Below are 18,915 nucleotides of genomic sequence, written 5' to 3'. Positions count from 1 at the left end.
AACCTCCACCGGGACCAGCCGCACAGTCCATGACTGCAGCGCCCTAGACTGCTTGGCTAATCCCGTGCGGCTTAGTATGTTTGTTTCGTTGTTTCTGCAACAGTATTCTGACCCGTTTTGTGTACGAAGGAGGATCAGGTCCGTCGTTTGTTAATTTATTTGGTATAAATCTCTCAATTGCTGCCGATACTATTTCTTTGAATTTAAGCCACATCTGGTCTATACGTTTATTGTTAATTTGGAAGGAGTGGAGACTGTATCTCAGGAAGGTGTCAAGTGAATTTTTATCTGCTTTTTTGAACAGGTATATTTTTCGTTTATTTTTGGAGGATTTGGGAGGTAAATATTCAATATCGCTACGACAACCCTGTGTTCACTAATCCCTGCATCCATTTTTATGCTCGTTATTAACTCAGGATTATTTGTTGCTAAGACGTCAAGTGTGTTTTCACAGCCGTTTACCATTCGCGTGGGCTCATGAACTAACTGCTGAAAAATAATTTTCAGAGAATGCGTTTAGCACAGTTTCGATGACGTTTATGCGTACCTCCGGAGTTAAACATGTATTTTCGCCAACATATCTAGGGTAAGTTAAAGTCACCACCAACTATAATCGTATGAGTCGGGTACGTTTTTGAAATCAAACGCAAATTTTCTTTGAACCTTTCAGCAATTGTATCATCTGAATTGGAAGGTCGGTAAAATGATACAATCATTATTTTGTTCCGGTAGCAAACAATGACCTCTGCCCATACTCACTCGAACTATCTACTTCAATTTCGCGACAAGATAAACTGGTTCTAATAGCAACAAACACGCCAGAGCCAACCGTGTTTAGCCTATCCTTTCGGAACACCGTTAGATTCTTCCCAGAAATTTCGGCTGAGCATATCTCCGGCTTTAGTCAGCTTTCGGCGTGTATAACGATTTGAGTATCAGTGCTTTCTATTAGCGCTTGGAGCCCTGGTACTTTGCCAACAAAGCTACGATAATTTACAACTGTTATACCGATGATTCGTGTATCTACGTTCTTCCTGTGGCCGGCCTGCATCCTTTGCGACTGAAGTCCTTTTTGTGTTTTCCCGAGACCCTCTCACCTAAAACACCGCCTAGTCCACGCCACACAGTCCCCGCTTCCCGTGTAGGCATCTCCTCCGAGTAATGGACTCCTAGCCTATTCAGCGGAACCCAAAACCCAACCACCCTTTGGCGCAAGTCGAGGAATCTGAAGCCTTCACGGTCGCAGAACCGGCTGAGTCTCTGACTGTGACCCTCCACCCGGCTCTGTACCAGAGGTCCGCAATCGGTCCTGTCGACTATGCTGCAAATGACCAGCTCTGCTTTCATCTCGCAAGCAAGATCGCAAGCAAGATTAATCTGCCAGGAAGTTTCAAGATTGGAAGCCTTTACCACTTCTGTTATCCGCTCTAAACCAGAGAGAATCTCTTCTAATCCAAAGTGTCACAGAATTGGACCTCTTCCTGCTTCCTTGCCACCTCCTCCAGGTGATCATGTACGTCCGCCGATGCACAGACAGTATGGAATGCCGTCAACTATGGACTACTTTGCGTCCTCTTGCTATGGATATTCATCTTCCGACACGCAAAAACACAACGCACTCACAGTTCCGCACCACCAGTTAGACACTACTGTTTATTTATTTACACGTCAAGTCCGTAGGACCAAATTGACGAGCAAATCTCCAAGGTCATGGCACGTGTCAGTACATGACATTACAACATAAAAGTAATAACAGATAAAAATGAAATATTTATGAAACCGAAAAAAGTCAGTCCATAAGTTTAAGAAAACGCAATCAACAATACAACAAAAATCAGCTTAATTTTTCAAGGAAATCCTCGACAGAATAGAAGGAGTGACCCATGAGGAAACTCTTCAGTTTCGATTTCAAAGCGCGTGGATTACTTCTAAGATTTTTGAATTCGAGTGGTAGCTTATTGAAAATGAATGCAGCAGTACGCTGCTCATATTTCTGCACAAGAGTTAAGGAAGTTCGATCCAAATGCAGGTTTGATTTCTGATGAGTATTAACAGAATGAAAGCTGCTTATTCTTGGGAATAAGCTAATATGGTTAACAAGAAATGACAATAAGGAATATGTATATTTAGAGGCCAATGCCAAAATACCCTGACTAGTGAACAGGGGTCGACAAGAGGTTCGTGAACTTACACCGCTTATTGCCCGAACCACCCGTTTCTGAGCCAAAAATATCCTTTTAGAATGAGTAGAGTTACCCCATATATAATACCATACGACGTAAGCGAATGAAAATAAGCAAAGTAATTTTTGTGTCGATCGATCACTCACTTCAGATACCGTTCGAATAGTAAAAATGGCAGCATTAACTCTTGACCTGAAAGTGGCTTTTCCACGACAGTTTACTATATATCTAAACACCTGGAAATTTGAACTGTTCAGTTTCACTAATCATATGCCCATTCTGTGAAATTAAATCGTCATATTTTGTTGAATTATATGTTAGAAACTGTAAAAACTGAGCCCTACTGTGATTTAGCATTAGTTTATTTTCTACAAGCCATGAACTTGGGTCATGAACTGCACTATTTGAAACCGAGCCAACGTTTCACACAACATCCTTACTACCAAGCTAGTGTCATCAGCAAACAAATATTTTAGATTTACTCGTAATACTAGAGGGCATATCATTTATATAAATAAGGAACAAGAGTGGCCCCAACACTGATCCCTGGGGCACCCCCCCCCCCCTCCACTTGACCGTACCCTACTCAGAACCCCACATCACAGCCATTCTCAACATTGTGAATAATGACCTTTTGCTGACTGTTGCTAAAGTATGAGGCGAACCAATTGCGAACTACTCCCCGTATTCCGTAATGGTCCAGCTTCTGGAGCAATATTTTATGATCAACACAATCAAACGCCTTAGTTAAATCAAAAAATATGGCGAGCGTTCGAAACCTTTTGTTTAACCTGTCCAGTACCACACAGAGAAAAGAGAATACAGCATTTTCAGTTGTTGAACGACTTCTAAATTCGAACTGTCCATTTGATAGCAAATGATCAATTATCCTTACATACACAGCCTGTTCAATAACTTTAGCAAACACTGATGGCATAGAAATAGGTCTAAAATTATCTAAATTATCCCTTTTCAGACATCAATCACAGAAAGGTATTTGCCAAGAAAGATATATGATTTCTTGTAGAAACTAAATTTTTATTTAATTTACCAGCAATGCTCACAAAATGATTGTTAAATACTGTATGTATATCTGATTTATCAGTAACAGAAATATTTTTACTATGAACAGAGCTTGTGCTGCTGACCAGACACTTCCTTCATATCTGAACATATGGTTTTAATTTTATCCCGTGAATTAGCTGTTCGATTTGCATACCGCATACTCTTTGTCTTGCTAATACATTTTTAAGCATCTTACAATACTGTTTGTAATGGGCTACTGTAGCTTGATTGTGAATACTTCTAACATTTTGATATAATTCCCACTTTGTTCTACGTGATATCCTTATCCCACTAGTCAGCCACCCAGGTTGCCTATTACTGCTAGTACCCCATTTAGAACGTTCTAATGGAAAGAAACTCTCAAAGAGCATGAGAAATGTGTTAAGGAAAGCATTATATATATCATCTGTTATCGGCATTATCTATGTTATCCTGCCACTCTTGTCCCTTGACGAGTTTTAAAAAACTCTCTATTTCTGTTGGATTAACTGTCCTAAATAGTTTGTAATTATATGTGACATTTGTTTGAGCACAAAAGCCTTTTAGTCTTAAAATTTGTGCATCATGGGCTGAGAGGCCATTCACTCTTTTACTAACAGAATGCCCATCTAGTAATGAAGAATGAATAAAAATATTGTCTATGACTGTGCTACTGTGCCCCTGCACCGTAGTTGGAAAAAATACAGTCTGCATCAGATCATATGAATTTAGGAGATCCACCAAGATCCTTTTTCTTGCACCATCATATACAAAATTTATTTTGAGGTCACCACATATAACTAATTTATGGTACTTCCTACAAAGTGAATCAAGAACCCTCTCTAGCTTGAGCAGAAATGCTCTGAAGTCAGAGTTATGGGTCCTATAAACAGCAACAATTAGAAGTTTAGTTTCACTAAATTCAACTGCTCCTGCACAGCATTCAAATATCTGTTCAGTGCAGTGCCGTGATACATCTATGGACTCAAATGGAATACTGTTGTCTACGTACATAACCACTCCCCCAAACTGCAAGGAACTCATTGAAAAACAGCCAGCTAATCTGTATACTGGTAAAGGAAGCGTCTGAATTGTCAAATTGTTTAAGTGGTGCTCCGACATTCCAATAATTTCAGAGTCAACATCTATAAGCAGTTCACTAACTTTACCTCTAATGCCTCTTATGTTTTGATGAAATATGCTAATTCCTTCTCTACTTGGAAACATGACGTCATCTGAAGGTGAGTCCTTAGTTTGAGGGACTTTGCAAGTCCTTTTTGACTTAGCAGTCGTTATTTACTGAGAACTACAAGCAGTAGCATGGCGTCCACGAGCGTCACTATCAGTGATTCTTATGAGATCAATGACTGTCGAGAGACAGTGAAGTTATTTTGGATATCATTGTTGTAGGTCTAGGACATCAAGTGCCACACATCAGATTGTACCCAGGTTAAGTACCATTTTGTAACATACTCTTAATAGGCGTTATTTTTTAATTATTATTGTGTTGCAATGCCTTTGTTATTGTGCCACCCAATGAAACAAGTGTTTCTTTACAAACACGCATATCAGCCACCATTAACCCTAAAACACTTAAGGGGGGTAAAAGTTGCATTGCTACTAAAGCACCATGAACTTAAGTTCTCCATATTTTATTCAATGGAAGTCATACTTTATAGTTTATGCACTAATTAATCACAATTATAATGCCTTCAGTCATGTGTCACATACAAAATAAGTACGAAATATCCTGTTTTACACACTATACTGATATTAAAATATTGCCCCGAACCTCGAATTGGTACCAGTTACAACCGTAAATCGTTCGAGGCTTTGGTAATCTAGAGTTAGGGAACCGAAACAGGGAAACAGTTTTCTGGGACCGTGGGATTTCGTGCTGGGTAAACCCAGTCTTCATTTCACACGAACATTACATGCACATCAGCGACACAAATCTCGAATCACAGATAATCTGTAGAAATCAAAAGTCTTCTCTTCCAGCCTTGTACATTAAATGTGCGTTATGTCAGGTAAGTGTTTAGCATAAGGAAAATCTCATTAGACCTGAAAGTTCTGTAGCATTCAGTTACAACATTTCACAGCACATGTTGCGATATGATTGTGAACGATGACTCAACGCTCATTTCGCGGCTTCTGGGTGCTGTTCATAAAATATGATATGCCTTGGCAATTACTCACTTTGAATCTAAAAACTGTTACAAGTACATAATCACCAGAATGAAGTTCGGTGGAGGCATTAGCAGTACCTCACTGAAAAGCCACACCAATGTTTTCACGTCAGACATTCACATTAAAAACCAGTGTTGATAAATATTCGTCCAGACAAGTGCTTCGCACAATTCCGAAAAGTTATTTGCACTTATACTAATAATGATTTTACTGCTAGATGTGAATTATTTGTTGTCTGGTCCAGGTGATATACACTGGTGTCCAAAATTAAAGTAACGAACGGAAATATTGCAAGGTTGCGATTATTTTGCCACAAAACTGTATAAATAGGCGATAGTAAAATACAAACAATGTAAAGAATATGCATAACGCAGACAAAAATGTTCTTCGTTTTTTCTAACTTAACAGATTTGCACACACATTCTGCCAAATACTTAATGTGGTCAGTATGTGGTGTGACGACCTCTGACAGCAATACAGGACTGACAACGACGGGGCATGCTGTGAACGATGTCACCAATTTACTGTTGAGACAATAAAGCCTGTTCCTCCTGCAGAGCGGTTCGTAAGTCTTGGAAAGCGGTTGGTGGGTGCTGATGTGATGCAACCCATCTCGCTAGTGCATCTCAGACATGCGGTATGGGATTTAAATCGCCATGGGTGCAACGTATTCCGCTTCCAAGAGAACATCAGCCACCCGTGCTCTAAGAGGTCGAGCATTATCGTCCATCAGTACGAAGTCTGGGCCCACAGCACCTCGAAACAACCGCACATGAGGTCCCAAAATTCGTCACGATAACTGACAGAGTTAAACCTTGTCGATTCACCTGTATAATTTCGTGAAGAGGTGTTAGTGTGGTTAACATAATCACTACCCACACCATTAGGGATCTTCCTCGATATCTGTCTCTTTGCACAATGTTTGGGTCCTGAAATCGTTGCCGGCCGCTGTGGCCGAGCGGTTCTAGGTCTGGAACCGTGCGACCGCTACGGTCGCTAGTTAGAATCCTGCCTCGGGCATGGATGTGTGTGATATCCTTAGGTTAGTTAGGTTTAAGTAGTTCTAAGTTCTAGGGGACTGATGACGCCAGACGCCAGACGTTAAGTCCCATAGTGCTCAGAGCCATTTAAACCATTTGAACCTGAAATCGTGTTCCATGTTCCCTTCAGATGCGAATCCGTCGAGAATAACTCTTCAGACCAAATCGGGACTCATCTGTCAAAAGAACATTGCCCCACTGGTCAACCGCTCAGGTGATACGTTGACGACTCTACTCTTGACGTTCCCTTCTGTGAAGACACACCAGAGGTATACATACAGCAGGTCTCTGACAATAAAGGCCATTCAGCCGAAGTCTTCTGTACGCCGTTTTCCTCGATACAACACGTCTAGTGGATGCTGCGAGGTCAGATACCAGTTGCAGTGCAGTGCTAAGGCGGTACAATCGTACATTTACAGCCAAATAACGGTCCTCTCTTTCTGATGTCAGAAATGGTCGGCCCTGCCCTTGTCTTTGGGATTCGGTCTCTATAAACTATCGCACATCCGAGAAATAACCGAACGATTCGGATTAAGCGATCAGGACACATCAGTTTGCGACTGTCCTGCTTCCATTCTTTCTATGACCCTCCACCGCAGAGAGTCTGGTAGGCGTCTTCTTGTGCCATGCTGCACCGTCTGTGACTGTGTACACAGCTATTGTTGATGTGGGACTACCCGGTAAACAATCCCCTGTTTGCTAGCCCTGACGTCATGGTTGGCGTGGTTTTCCTTTAACCGGAATGCCACCTTCCGTGCAGAACACGATCATACGGACATCTTTTCACAGTTTGTATGATTACATCATGAATTAGACACAGAACGGGGAAACAGCGGTTTGTTGCTTTAATGTTGGGCAACAGTGTGTGAAAGATTTAGATGAAATTAGAAGAAAAGACATTTTTGCGTTAGACTGTGATAGAAGATATTTTAGGAACTTTTTCCAGATTGGAAGTTACAAGGCTAATTGGGGAACACTCTCCGGAATTATGAAGGGAGCACGGATAATTTTCAGGTCAGCAAAAGGTTATCTACAACTGTTACAGAAAAGAGACTGCAGTTACATGAATCTAAAGACATAAAGGATGACAGTTGTTGGCAAGGGAGTGAGACACAGCTGTAACCTACCCCAGATGTTATTAAATCTGTACAACGAGCGACTGTTAAAGGAAACCGTGGAGAAATTTGGAAAATCAGTTGAAGTTCTTGGGGAACAAATAAAAACATTGATGTTTGTCAGTGATATTGTAATTTTCTCAGATGAGGCAAAGAAAATGGAAGAGCTGTTGAACAGAATCGGTAGTGGACGAGGATGATAATTATCATTGCGGTCATCCTCGTAGAAACACTAGAAGGACAATTGTACCGACGAGAAACTGTTTACTCTGTTAACGCATTGCAAAATTTACCTAAAGTTGTGTGGATTTCTGTTGCGTAGGTGGCATAGTAAAATACAGGGAGCGAAGCAGCGCGGGGTAGGCGCTCGGTCTCAGGCGCCTTGCCACGGTTCGAGCGGCTCCCTCCGTCGGAGGTTCGAGTCCTCCCTCGGGCTTGGGTGTGTGTGTTGTCCTTAGAGTAAGTTAGATTAAGCAGTGTGTAAATCTAGGGACCGATGACGTGAGCAGTTTGGACCCATAGGAACTTAACAAAAATTTCCATTTCCCAGGGAGCGAAAGGCTATATCAATTTGTACAGAAACCAGAAGGCAGTTATAAGATTCGAGGGGCACGAAAGGGAAGCAATGGTTGAGAAGGGAGTGAGACAGGGTCGTAGCCTATCCTTGATGTTATTCAATCTGTACATTGAACAAGCAATAAAGGAAACAAGCAGGAATTAAAATCCAAGGAGAAGAAATAAAAACCTTGAGGTTTGCCAGTGACTTTGTAATTCTGTCAGAGACACCAAAGGGCTTCGAAGAACAGTTGAACGGAATGGACAGCGTCTTGAAAGGATATAAGATGAACATCAACAAAAGCAAAACGAGGATAATCGAATGTAGTCAAATTAAAGCAGGTGATGCTGAGAGAATTAGATTAGGAAGTGAGACACTTAAAGTAGTAGATGAGTTTTGCTATTTGGGTAGCAAAATAACTGAGGATGGTCGAAGCAGGTTCAAAAATGGCTCTGAGCACTATGGGACTTAACATCTGATGTCATCAGTCCCCTAGAACGTAGAACTACTTAAACCTAACTAACGTAAGGACATCACACACATCCATGCCCGAGGCATGGTTCGAACCTGCAACCTTAGCGGTCGCGCGGTTCCAGACTGTAGCGCCTAGAACCGCTCGACCACTCCTGGCCGGCGTCTATGCAGGGAGGATACAAAATGTACACTGGCAATGGCAAGGAAAGCGTTTCTGAAGAAGAGAAATTTGTTAACAACGAGTATAGATTTAAGTGTCAGGAAGTTTTTTTCGAAAGTGTTTGTATGGAGTGTAGCCACGTATGTATGTAAAACATGGACGATAAAGCTTTCGAAATGTGATGCTACACAAGAATGCTGAAGATTAGACGGGTAGAGGAGATACTGAATATAATTGGGGTGAAGATGAATTTGTGGCAGAACCTGATTAGAAGAAGAAATCAGTTGGTAGGACACGTTCTGAGGCATCAAGGAATCATCAACTTAGTACTGAAGTAAAGCATGGGGGTCAAAATTGTAGAGGGAGACCAAGAGATGAAAACACTAAGCAGTTCAGAAGGACGTAAGTTGCAATAATTTCTCGGAGACGAAGAGGCTTGCACAGAATAGAGTAGCACGGAGAGCTGAATCAAACTCGTCTTTGGACTGAAGACCACAACAAGAACATTAGTTTAAAGTTTCTGTCGTAACATACGGTCCCCGGTCTTGAAAAATCACAATACTCCGGATGCTGCGCATGCTCCATTTTAAAGAGCACGCTGTTTAGAGCACCGTTTTCGAGTCTTTAATAAATGTTTGGGCTGTTGTTGAGTCGTCCAGTTCCCAGTGCTACTAACCTGTGCATTACGCCTGTCTGTAAACTGACCCTCGCGTAGTGGAAATACGGTAATGGGAGGACTCACCTGCGTAGTTGGGAGCGAGGTCGTGGTGGTTCGAGAGGTTGCTGACGGTGGCGGCCCCGTTGCAGCCCAGTGAGAGACTCAGGATGGCCACGGCGAGCGCCTCGTTCTCCCTCACGTAGCCCATAGAAGCCATCAGCACGGCCGGCAGGATGTGTGCTGCGTCAAACAGAGGCGATAGTCGATACACTTACTTCTACTAACTAACAACCATTCCCGTATTGCTACATTTATACAATGCCTGTCTTCACTTTTTCTTCTTTTTTCACTTCACCCAACTTCGTACTACGTACTTTTTGTTGTACTACAGTTTAAACATCATACCACACACACACACACACACACACACACACACACACACACTACAGCACATAAGCGTGCCTCATGAAAGATCAAAAATGTTCAAATGTGTGTGAAATCTTATGGGACTTAACTGCTAAGGTCATCAGTCCCTAAGCTTACACACTACTTAACCTAAATTATCCTAAGGACAAACACACACACACCCATTCCAGAGGGAGGACTCGAACCTCCGCCGGGACCAGCCGCACAGTTCATGACTGCAGCGCCTTAGACCGCTCGGCTAATCCCGCACGGCATGAAAGATTAGATAAGTATAAATTATCTGATATCTAGACTAAATTATACACTGGTCCAACTGGCAGAGAGTTCGAACAATATTCAAGAAGCAATGGTCCATGATTTGACAAATAAGGCAGCATTTGCAACCCATCTTGCTTAGATTAATCACACATTTACTAATATTTACGGGTAAAAGAAGGGCAAAAGAATGGACCCGCAAAATTACAGACCAGTATCCCTACCATCGGTTTGCTACAGAATCCTTGAACATGTTCTCTGTTCAAATATAATAAATTTTCTTGAGACCGAGAAGCTCATATGCACGAATCAGCATGGTTTAGAAAGGAGTCTACTTGGGTACACTTGTATGTGGCACCCTAATGTAAACTAAAATGAAACTATTATGTTATAAACGATGTATGTTTCTGATTGGCTTTATAAAGCGGATCGCTGACTCTACACGACCGCAGAGCCAAAGATACTGCTTCTGGTCTGAGATTATAGTGTTGGAGTAAGAGAGCAGCAGTGGGCAGCTGTCTGTGAGCGAAAGAGAATGGAGTAGGCAGTTTTTGTGGTGTGCTCTGTGAAGCCACCAAGTGTTAGATTACAATGTAGGAATTACGAGTACATGTGTTATTGGAGATACCAATGTGGAAGCAGAAGTCTCCTCGCAAGCAAGGTAAAGATGTTAAATATTTATGACTTTCATTTTGCCAGCGCGTTACTATAGATGAGTTGACTGATAATTTGCATTTGTTGTGTACCCCCGGAATATACGTAAACAGATTTGATTTAAAGGCTAGTTACATATTCCCTTTAGTAATGTTTCTAAGATTTGTTAACACAGGTATATATATTTTGATGATTTGTGTTTATGCTTTTTTAGTGAAGTTTGATAATTCTTTCTGTATAAACCTCATTGTTGCGACTCAATTACTAAAAAGGATGTAATTTTTCTGAGTAATGTAATTTCAGTTGTCAGATGTTTTGGAAAGTCAAACTTAACTTCGGATACAATTTCACTATTTAAAAGATCAGCGTTAGTAATTCTTCCAAATCAGTACCGCATCCCTGTCCAGGTCATATGTTTTTCAAAGACACTGAATTTTTCTTAAACGTTTTCATTTATCAGCCAAAAGAATTTCATGTACTTTTCAAAGTATTACTGGCAGCATTGCACACCGCTAAGTCTGTAGCTAACACACACACACACACACACACACACACACACACACACGAGACCAGAATATATCGCGTTCAACCGTTGCTGCTTTAGAGGTAAGACAAATTAATTTATTTTTTATGTGCATAGGGACCAAAGTTGTCAGTTTTGAAAAGGGCGAGAGGGTTCAGTGCCTAAGGGTTTGAATATATTTTGCAGTGACTGTATTTCTTTATTGGTATTGGGAGTTGCATTGCCCAGTCAGTTCGTATAAAGTTTTTACTAACAATAACACAGAGCAAGCACACCACTTGCAGTTACAGCTCGCTGCACTGTAAGTCCAGTTATGTACCCATTCCTGAGTCACAAATTCATTCAATGAATTTATAAAGAACGTTATAGTTTACAGAAAGCAACGCTCATGCGAAACTCAGCTTGCCCTTTACTCACATGACATACTGCGAGCTATCGGTGAAAGGCAACAAGCAGATTCCATATTTCTAGAGATCTGGAAAGCGTTGGCACGGTACCCCATTGCAGGCTGTAAACAAGGTATGAACATATGGAACTTGTACACATATATGTGAATGACTCTAACACTTTTTAAGTCATAGAACATATTATGTTGTCCTCGACGAGTGTTCATCAGAGACAAGGGTATCGTCGGGAGTGCCCCAGGGAAGTGTGATAGGACCGCTCTTATTCTCTACATACATAAATGATCCGACAGGCAGGGTGGGCAGCAGTCTACGGTTGTTCACTGATGATGCTGTGGTGTACGGTAAGATGTCGTTGCTGAGTGATTAAAGGAGGATACAAGATGAATTAGACAAAATTTGTAGCTGGTGTGATGAATGGCAGCTAGCTCTAAACGTAAAAAAAAAAATGTAAATGCGGATGAGTAGGAAGAACAAACCTGTAATGTTCGGATATAGCATTAGTAGTGTCCAGCTTGACACGTCATTTAAGTATTTGGGTGTGACTTTGCTAATCGATATGAAATGGAACGAGCGTGGTAGGATTGTAGTAAGAAAGGCGAATGGTCGACTTCGGTTTATTGGGAGAATTCTAGGAAAGTGTGGTTCCTCATTAAAGGAAACCGCATATATGACGCTAATGCGACCTATTCTTGAGTACTGCTCGAGTGTTTGGAATCGGTACCAGGTCGAATTCATGATTCATGAAAGAGTTCGAAACAAACCAGAGGCGGGCTGCTGGATTTGTTACCGGTAGGTTGGAACAACATGTAGATGTCACGCAGATGCTTCGGGAACTTAAATGGGAATCCCTGGAGGGCATGTGACATCCTTTTCGAGAAATACTACTCAGAAAATTTAGGGATTTAGGGAACCGGCGTTTGAAGGTGATTGCCTCCAATAGACATTGCGCGCAAGTACAACGAATATAAGAAACGAGAAATTAGGGCCCATACGGAGTTATATAGATAGCCATTTTTCACTTGTTCTCTTTGAGAATGGAACAGGAAAGGATATGACTACTAGTGGTACGGGGTGCCATTCGCCATGCGCCGTAAGATGGGTAGTGGGGTATCGATGTAGATCTATGAATACGTTTTGGTCCACTAAGATTGGTTCAAATGGCTCTGAGCACTATGGGACTTAACATCTATGGTCATCAGTCCCCTAGAACTTAGAACTACTTAAACTAACTAACCTAAGGACATCACACACATCCATGCCCGAGGCAGGATTCGAACCTTCGACCGTAGCAGTTGCGCGGCTCCGGACTGAGCGCCTAGAACCGCTAGACCACCGCGGCCGGCAGGTCAACTAAGAAACCAAATGGCAGTTAGAAGAGTCGAGGGACATGAAAAGGTAGCAGCGGTTGGGAAGGGAATGAGACAGGGTTGTAGCCTGTCCCCGATGTTATTCAATCTGTATATTGAGCAAGCAGTAAAGGAAACAAAAGAAAAATTCGGAGTAGGTATTAAAGTCCATGGAGAAGAAATAAAAACGTTGAGGTTCGCCGATGACATTGTAATTCTGTCAGAGACAGCAAAGGACTTGGAAGAGCAGTTGAACGGAATGGACAGTGTCTTGAAAGGATGATATAAGATGAACATCAACAAAAGCAAAACGAGGCTAATGGAATGTAGTCGAATTAAGTCGGGTGATGCTGAGGGAATTAGATTAGGAAATGAGAGACCTAAAGTAGTAAAGGAGTTTTGCTATTTGGGGAGCAAAATAACTGATGATGGTCGAAGTAGAGAAGATATAAAATGTAGACTGGCAATGGCAAGGAAAGCGTTTCTGAAGAAGAGAAATTTGTTAACATCGAGTATAGATTTAGGTGTCAGGAAGTCGTTTCTGAAAGTATTTGTATGGACGATAAATAGTTTAGACAAGAAGAGAATAGAAGCTTTCGAAATGTGATGCTACAGAAGAATGCTGAAGATTAGATGGGTAGAGGAGGTGTTGAATAGGATTGGGGAGAAGAGAAGTTTGTGGCACAACTTGACTAGAAGAAGGGATCGGTTGGTAGGACATGTTCTGAGGCATCAAGGGTTCACCAATTTAGTATTGGAGGGCAGCGTAGAGGGTAAAAATCGTAGAGGGAGACCAAGAGACCAAGCAGATTCAGAAGGATGTAGGTTGCAGTAGGTACTGGGAGATGAAGAAGCTTGCACAGGATAGAGTAGCATAGAGAGCTGCATCAAACCAGTCTCAGGACTGAAGACCACAACAACAACAATATTTATGTACATTCTAAGACAAAAGAAATAACGATGCACCACGAAGGTATTACTCTAATGGGACGAAAATCGGTAGATTTGACGTCCACGCACAGACAAAGACATGATGAACATTTCAGAAAAATTGAATGATTTATTGAAGAAAAATTAAATGGTCGTATGTCATTGACGCCCTGGCGTCCTCACCTGGGGAACTTCGGCGGCCGAGATGCAAATGTTTTCATTTGGCACCACGTTGGGCGATTTACGAGGCGATGACGGTAAAATGAAGATGAGGACAATACAACACCCAGTCCTTGAGCGGAGAGTATCGCTTACTCGGCCGGGAATCGAACCCGGGCCCAAAGCATGGCAGTCAGACGCACTGACCACTCTGCTAAGCGGGCGGAAATTTATTCAAGAGAAAGAACGTCACAAATTGAGCAAGCCAATAACACATCAGTCCACCTCTGGCCCTTATGAAGTCATTTATTCGGCTTGGTATTGATTTATAGAATTGTTTGGTGTCGTCCTGGGAGATATTGTGCCAAACTCCGTCCAACTGGAGCGTTAGATCGTCATAATCCCGAGATTTCCGGAGGGCTGTGCACATAACGCTCCAAACTTTCTCAGTTGGGGAGAAATCCTTGCTGGTGAAGGTTGGGGTTGGCAGGCACGAACACTGGCCGTAGACACTCACGTTGTGTGCTGGTGGGCATTATCTTGCTGAAGTGAAAGCCAGGGTGGCTCACCATGAAGGGCAGCAAAACGGGTCATAGAATATCATCGAAGTACCGCTGCCCCACGACGGTGTCGCAGATGATAACCAAAGAGGTCCTGTTATGAAAAGAAATGGCACCCCAAACTATCTCCTGGTTCTCGAGCTATATGACGGAAGACAATCCGGTTGATGTCTCATCGGTGTCTGGGGTGTCTAGGCACTTCTCCAGTGGTCATGAGGGTCTGGAAACTCATTGATTTTAGTAGAATTGTCGTCAGTGCAGATGAGTGTTGGTCTGGGTTGCCATTTAATTTCATAGCAGCAGCGCTTTGGTTGTCATCCGCAGCACCTTTGCAGCAAAGCGGTACGTCGATGATATTCTACGACCCGTTTCGTTGCCCGCCATGGAAACCCATTCTGTGCTTAAACTTCAGCAAGATAATGCCCTCCCGCATACGGCGAGAGTTTCTATTGCTTGTCCTCGTGCCTGCCAAACCCTGTCTTCGCTAGCAAGGTCGCCGGATCTCGCCCCAATTGAGAACGTTTGGAGCGTTATGTGCAGGTCCTCCAATGAGTTCGGCATTTTGACGATCTATCGCTCCAGTTGGACAGAATTTGGCACAATATCCCTCAGGACGACAGCCAACAACTCCGTCAATCAATGCCAAGCCGAATAACTGCTTGCATAAGGAAGCAGATGTGGAAAAATGGTTTATAGACTTGCTCGATTTGTCAAGCTCTTTCTCTTGAATAAGCCATCCATTTTTTTCAAATGATAATCATTTGCTTAAATGCTGACATTTTAGGGTAGGTTTTACCGTGTCTGTTATTGATATCGAATGAAACAAGTTTACTGTTGCTTTCCACTGTTTATTTTATGAATAAATGGAACAACAAGTTTAAACTTAACAGCCGCTGTTTATTTTGTTACTAAACAGTAACTGGTAACAGTATGCTTGTTGCTTCATTTGAAAGCATTTGTTTGTCTATACATGAACGCCACATCTGTCGATTTTCGTTCCATTCCACTAATTTCTTCGTGGTGTGTGTTTTTTTTCTTGTTGTGTTTATTAACTGCTTTTTGTCTCTTTAGGACGCAATCACTTAATAATAGTTATATTTCTATAGTTCGATAGCAAAAAAATCGGTTCCTAATAAGCAAATATTCCTGGAACACAACAGGTTTTCTCGATTTTTACCCTTAATTAAGATATTATTGTTCCAAAATGCAACGGTAGGATCCATTTAGTTAGTTAGTTATTTGTTTCACAGATCAAATTCGCAATAAAGGTTATCATCTGATACTTGTGAATAGAAGAAACAAAACACTGATATAAAACTGAATAAAAATGCTATATTTATATCAGTGCAAGGTGGCCGTTTATTTTTTTAAGTAAATGACTAGTTAATTGGGTCAAGAATTGCCCTGTAGTATAGAAATCATTTTACTCTACGTTAAAACACGTCTGCTGTCAGACATTTTATTCCCGAGGGTAAACTGTCAAGGAGTTTTAATCTTAAGGCAAAATTAGCTGAACCTAAACATTCTAGCAAGTCTACTATATGGTTTCTCCAGTTGCAGTTTACATGCACAGCTAAGTACTTACCCTTTTTTACCTGTTTATTATTTCTTTCTGGCGTACTAAGTTATCGGGAGGTGCAATATTTTTGACAGTACAAAAGTGGGCGAGCTGGGTATTTTTCAAATTTTAATGTTAGCCCATTTGTGCAAAATCATTTAGCAGATTTCAGAAAAGTGTAATTTACTGTTTACTCTATTAACCTTTCTTTTCTCGGCTTCACACTAATGCTTATGTCATTTAAAACAGGACTAAATCTGCTTCCTGATTCAAGCAATATGACAGAATAACATAAAGAAAAATACATTAAGAGAGACGCTGGTCGAACCCTGTGGGACTCCCATTGTAATTTCTACCCATTCAGACGATGTAGCGTTTCTGTTTGTGTTACTCGGGCAGCCTAGGCTAACGTTCTGCAGGCTGTTTCTGAGATATGAACTAAATCAGGCATTTGCTGAACTACTCTTCCATAAAAACCTAACTTCTCTAAAAGAGTGTTATGTGTAAGGGAATCAAGTGCCTTGGATAAGTCACAGAAGATCACAGTTGGTGAAATTAATGCGTCAAGCTCACAGCGCCACCCTCCACTGTAATACACAAAATGTGGAAGTTCTTTTCTGTATTTCTATATGTTAATGGAGCACACAAATGTAGGTTTTGTGGAGGTTCTGTGGCGTCATGACAAATCCCGTAAAATCTCATATGGTGCCGCTCCAGTAGTTTCTACAAGAACACAAGGACGTACCTCTCATGGTCTACACCTGAAAAGGAGGGCTCAGAACAAGTTACTAGCAGAAGACATAAGGGAGCCACCAGAACACAAAGGGAAACCTTGTGGTTAGCTGTGTCAGGTGAGACAGTGATGTTAGGTCAAGTTCAGACAGACAGACAGAGGAAGTACAATGACAGAGTCTCATAGTTAATCTTATAATAATAGAGGGAAAAGTGGAATCAACTTGCTACATCAGAATATTACGGAGGGGAGGGGGAACATATAGCAAACGAACTGTTAATTTGTTTGAGTTATCTTAGTAGTCGGAAAGAAATTGATGTCATTTGTCTGTCTGAACACAATATAACCACAGGGATAGAAAATCTTAATATACTCGTAAGTGGTTGTAACTTAGCTGCACAAGGAGGAGTCCTCACATTCGTTGAAAATGGATATAAACACAAGAATGTAGAAATAAGTGTACGTGTACAGATAATGGAGTAGAAGCATGTTTTGTGAGCTATGGTTGGGAAATGCAATATTTGTGACTGTTATAGTATACAGGTCTCCACTAGGTAGTTGAGAGATTATCATGAAATATTTTGATGAGTTATTGTGCTATCTTCCAGACAGAAGGGAGGGATTATTAAGCTGTGGAGATTTTAATGTAAATTTCTTGAAGGAATCTGATAGGGAAGATGATGTAGAGGTGCATTCAGACATTCCAAACTGTAACTGGCTAAGTAACCCGTATTTCACAGATGGATGACAAGCGTGGTGTACTTTACCTTCTCAAAAAGTTTAGAAAATTGTATAAAGATTGATACTGGACGGTAGTTATCGAAATCTGTGGAATCACCTTTTTGATAGAGATGCATAACTATGGCACATTTCAGTCTTCCTGGGAAAACTCTCTGAGTTAATGGTGCATTCATAAGTGACTAAGATACATATTGTAGGACTACAACTTTTTAGTGTCTTATTGTAATTATTATCCTCCGCTTAAAAAATTGCTCTTTAGAGTCATGATGATCTTTCTTATTTCAAATGGGAATGGGAAATTAATTTTTAATTCACACGATGTCTTCTGTATTGCTTCTTCAGTATAGTGTTTTGCTTTCTCCTCTGAAGTATTTGTTCTAGTTTTCTCGCCTGCTTCGAAAAAATAGTTACCGCGTTCTCTTTCACAGAAATAATTTCGTCTTCTGCGCCCTCTTTCTCCGTCTCTCTTTTAAGAATATTCCGCATAGATTTTATTTTATTATCTGATCTGTCGATTTCAGACAAGATGCACAGACTCCTGAATTTTTTTGCGAGCCTTCTTAATATTTTACAATACTGTTTACACTGTTTGCTTGTATTGTCGATTTTGCACGAGTCCTTTTCTCATCGTAAAGAAACTCTGATATCTGTAGTGATCAAAGGTCCCTTTAATGGCGTAGCATTGTGAAATTTAATTATCCTTTTAGGAAAACTACTTTCAAAAATGGATACGTATTAAGAAATAGGTTGAACTTAGAGTTGTGAGAGATGTGATTCAAAAAATGCTTAAATGGGACATTATAGAAAGGGGAATTAGTGTGTATAACAACCCATTGGTTGTGGTGCCTAAAAAGGATGGCTCGATTAGGCTCGTTTTGAACGCTAGAGCTTTGAACAAAATAATTTTGCGAGAGAGTGATAGGCCTGAAAATATAGTAGAATTATTGCAAAAATTAAAAGTGCATGGTGTGGGTTCCTGTAGTCACGTCCTAGTTCATGAACCACGGGCAATGTATGAGTGGCCAAGTAAGTGGTCCCGATAGTCGGGATACCAGTTACTTTGGAATAAGGCTGGGCATCTCGGACATATTCTGAGTCGTGGTCACCTTTGTGCTCATACGGCAAAGACTACCAAATCCACTGGTTAGTCCCTCAACCGTTAGGGGTAAAACTCAACGGGACTCGGGGCAAGTAAGGCTAGCA

At 41.2% G+C, this 18,915-nt stretch overlaps 1 protein-coding gene across 1 annotated transcript in view; it reads right to left on the bottom strand.

Annotated features, from left to right (window-relative positions):
• Positions 1-18,915, bottom strand: part of LOC126195503 (sialin-like) — a 758,511-nt gene that overhangs the window by 10,845 nt on the left and 728,751 nt on the right. Inside the window, exon 9 of the mRNA XM_049934131.1 lies at positions 9,505-9,660. Coding sequence (XP_049790088.1) covers positions 9,505-9,660 — 156 coding nt within the window. The remainder of the gene's footprint in view (positions 1-9,504; positions 9,661-18,915) is intronic.

This window comes from Schistocerca nitens, chromosome 7 (genome assembly GCF_023898315.1).
Source record: "Schistocerca nitens isolate TAMUIC-IGC-003100 chromosome 7, iqSchNite1.1, whole genome shotgun sequence".
In the NCBI taxonomy this organism is placed as follows: Eukaryota; Metazoa; Arthropoda; class Insecta; order Orthoptera; family Acrididae; genus Schistocerca; species Schistocerca nitens.
This window is presented reverse-complemented; position numbering and strand designations above follow the sequence as displayed.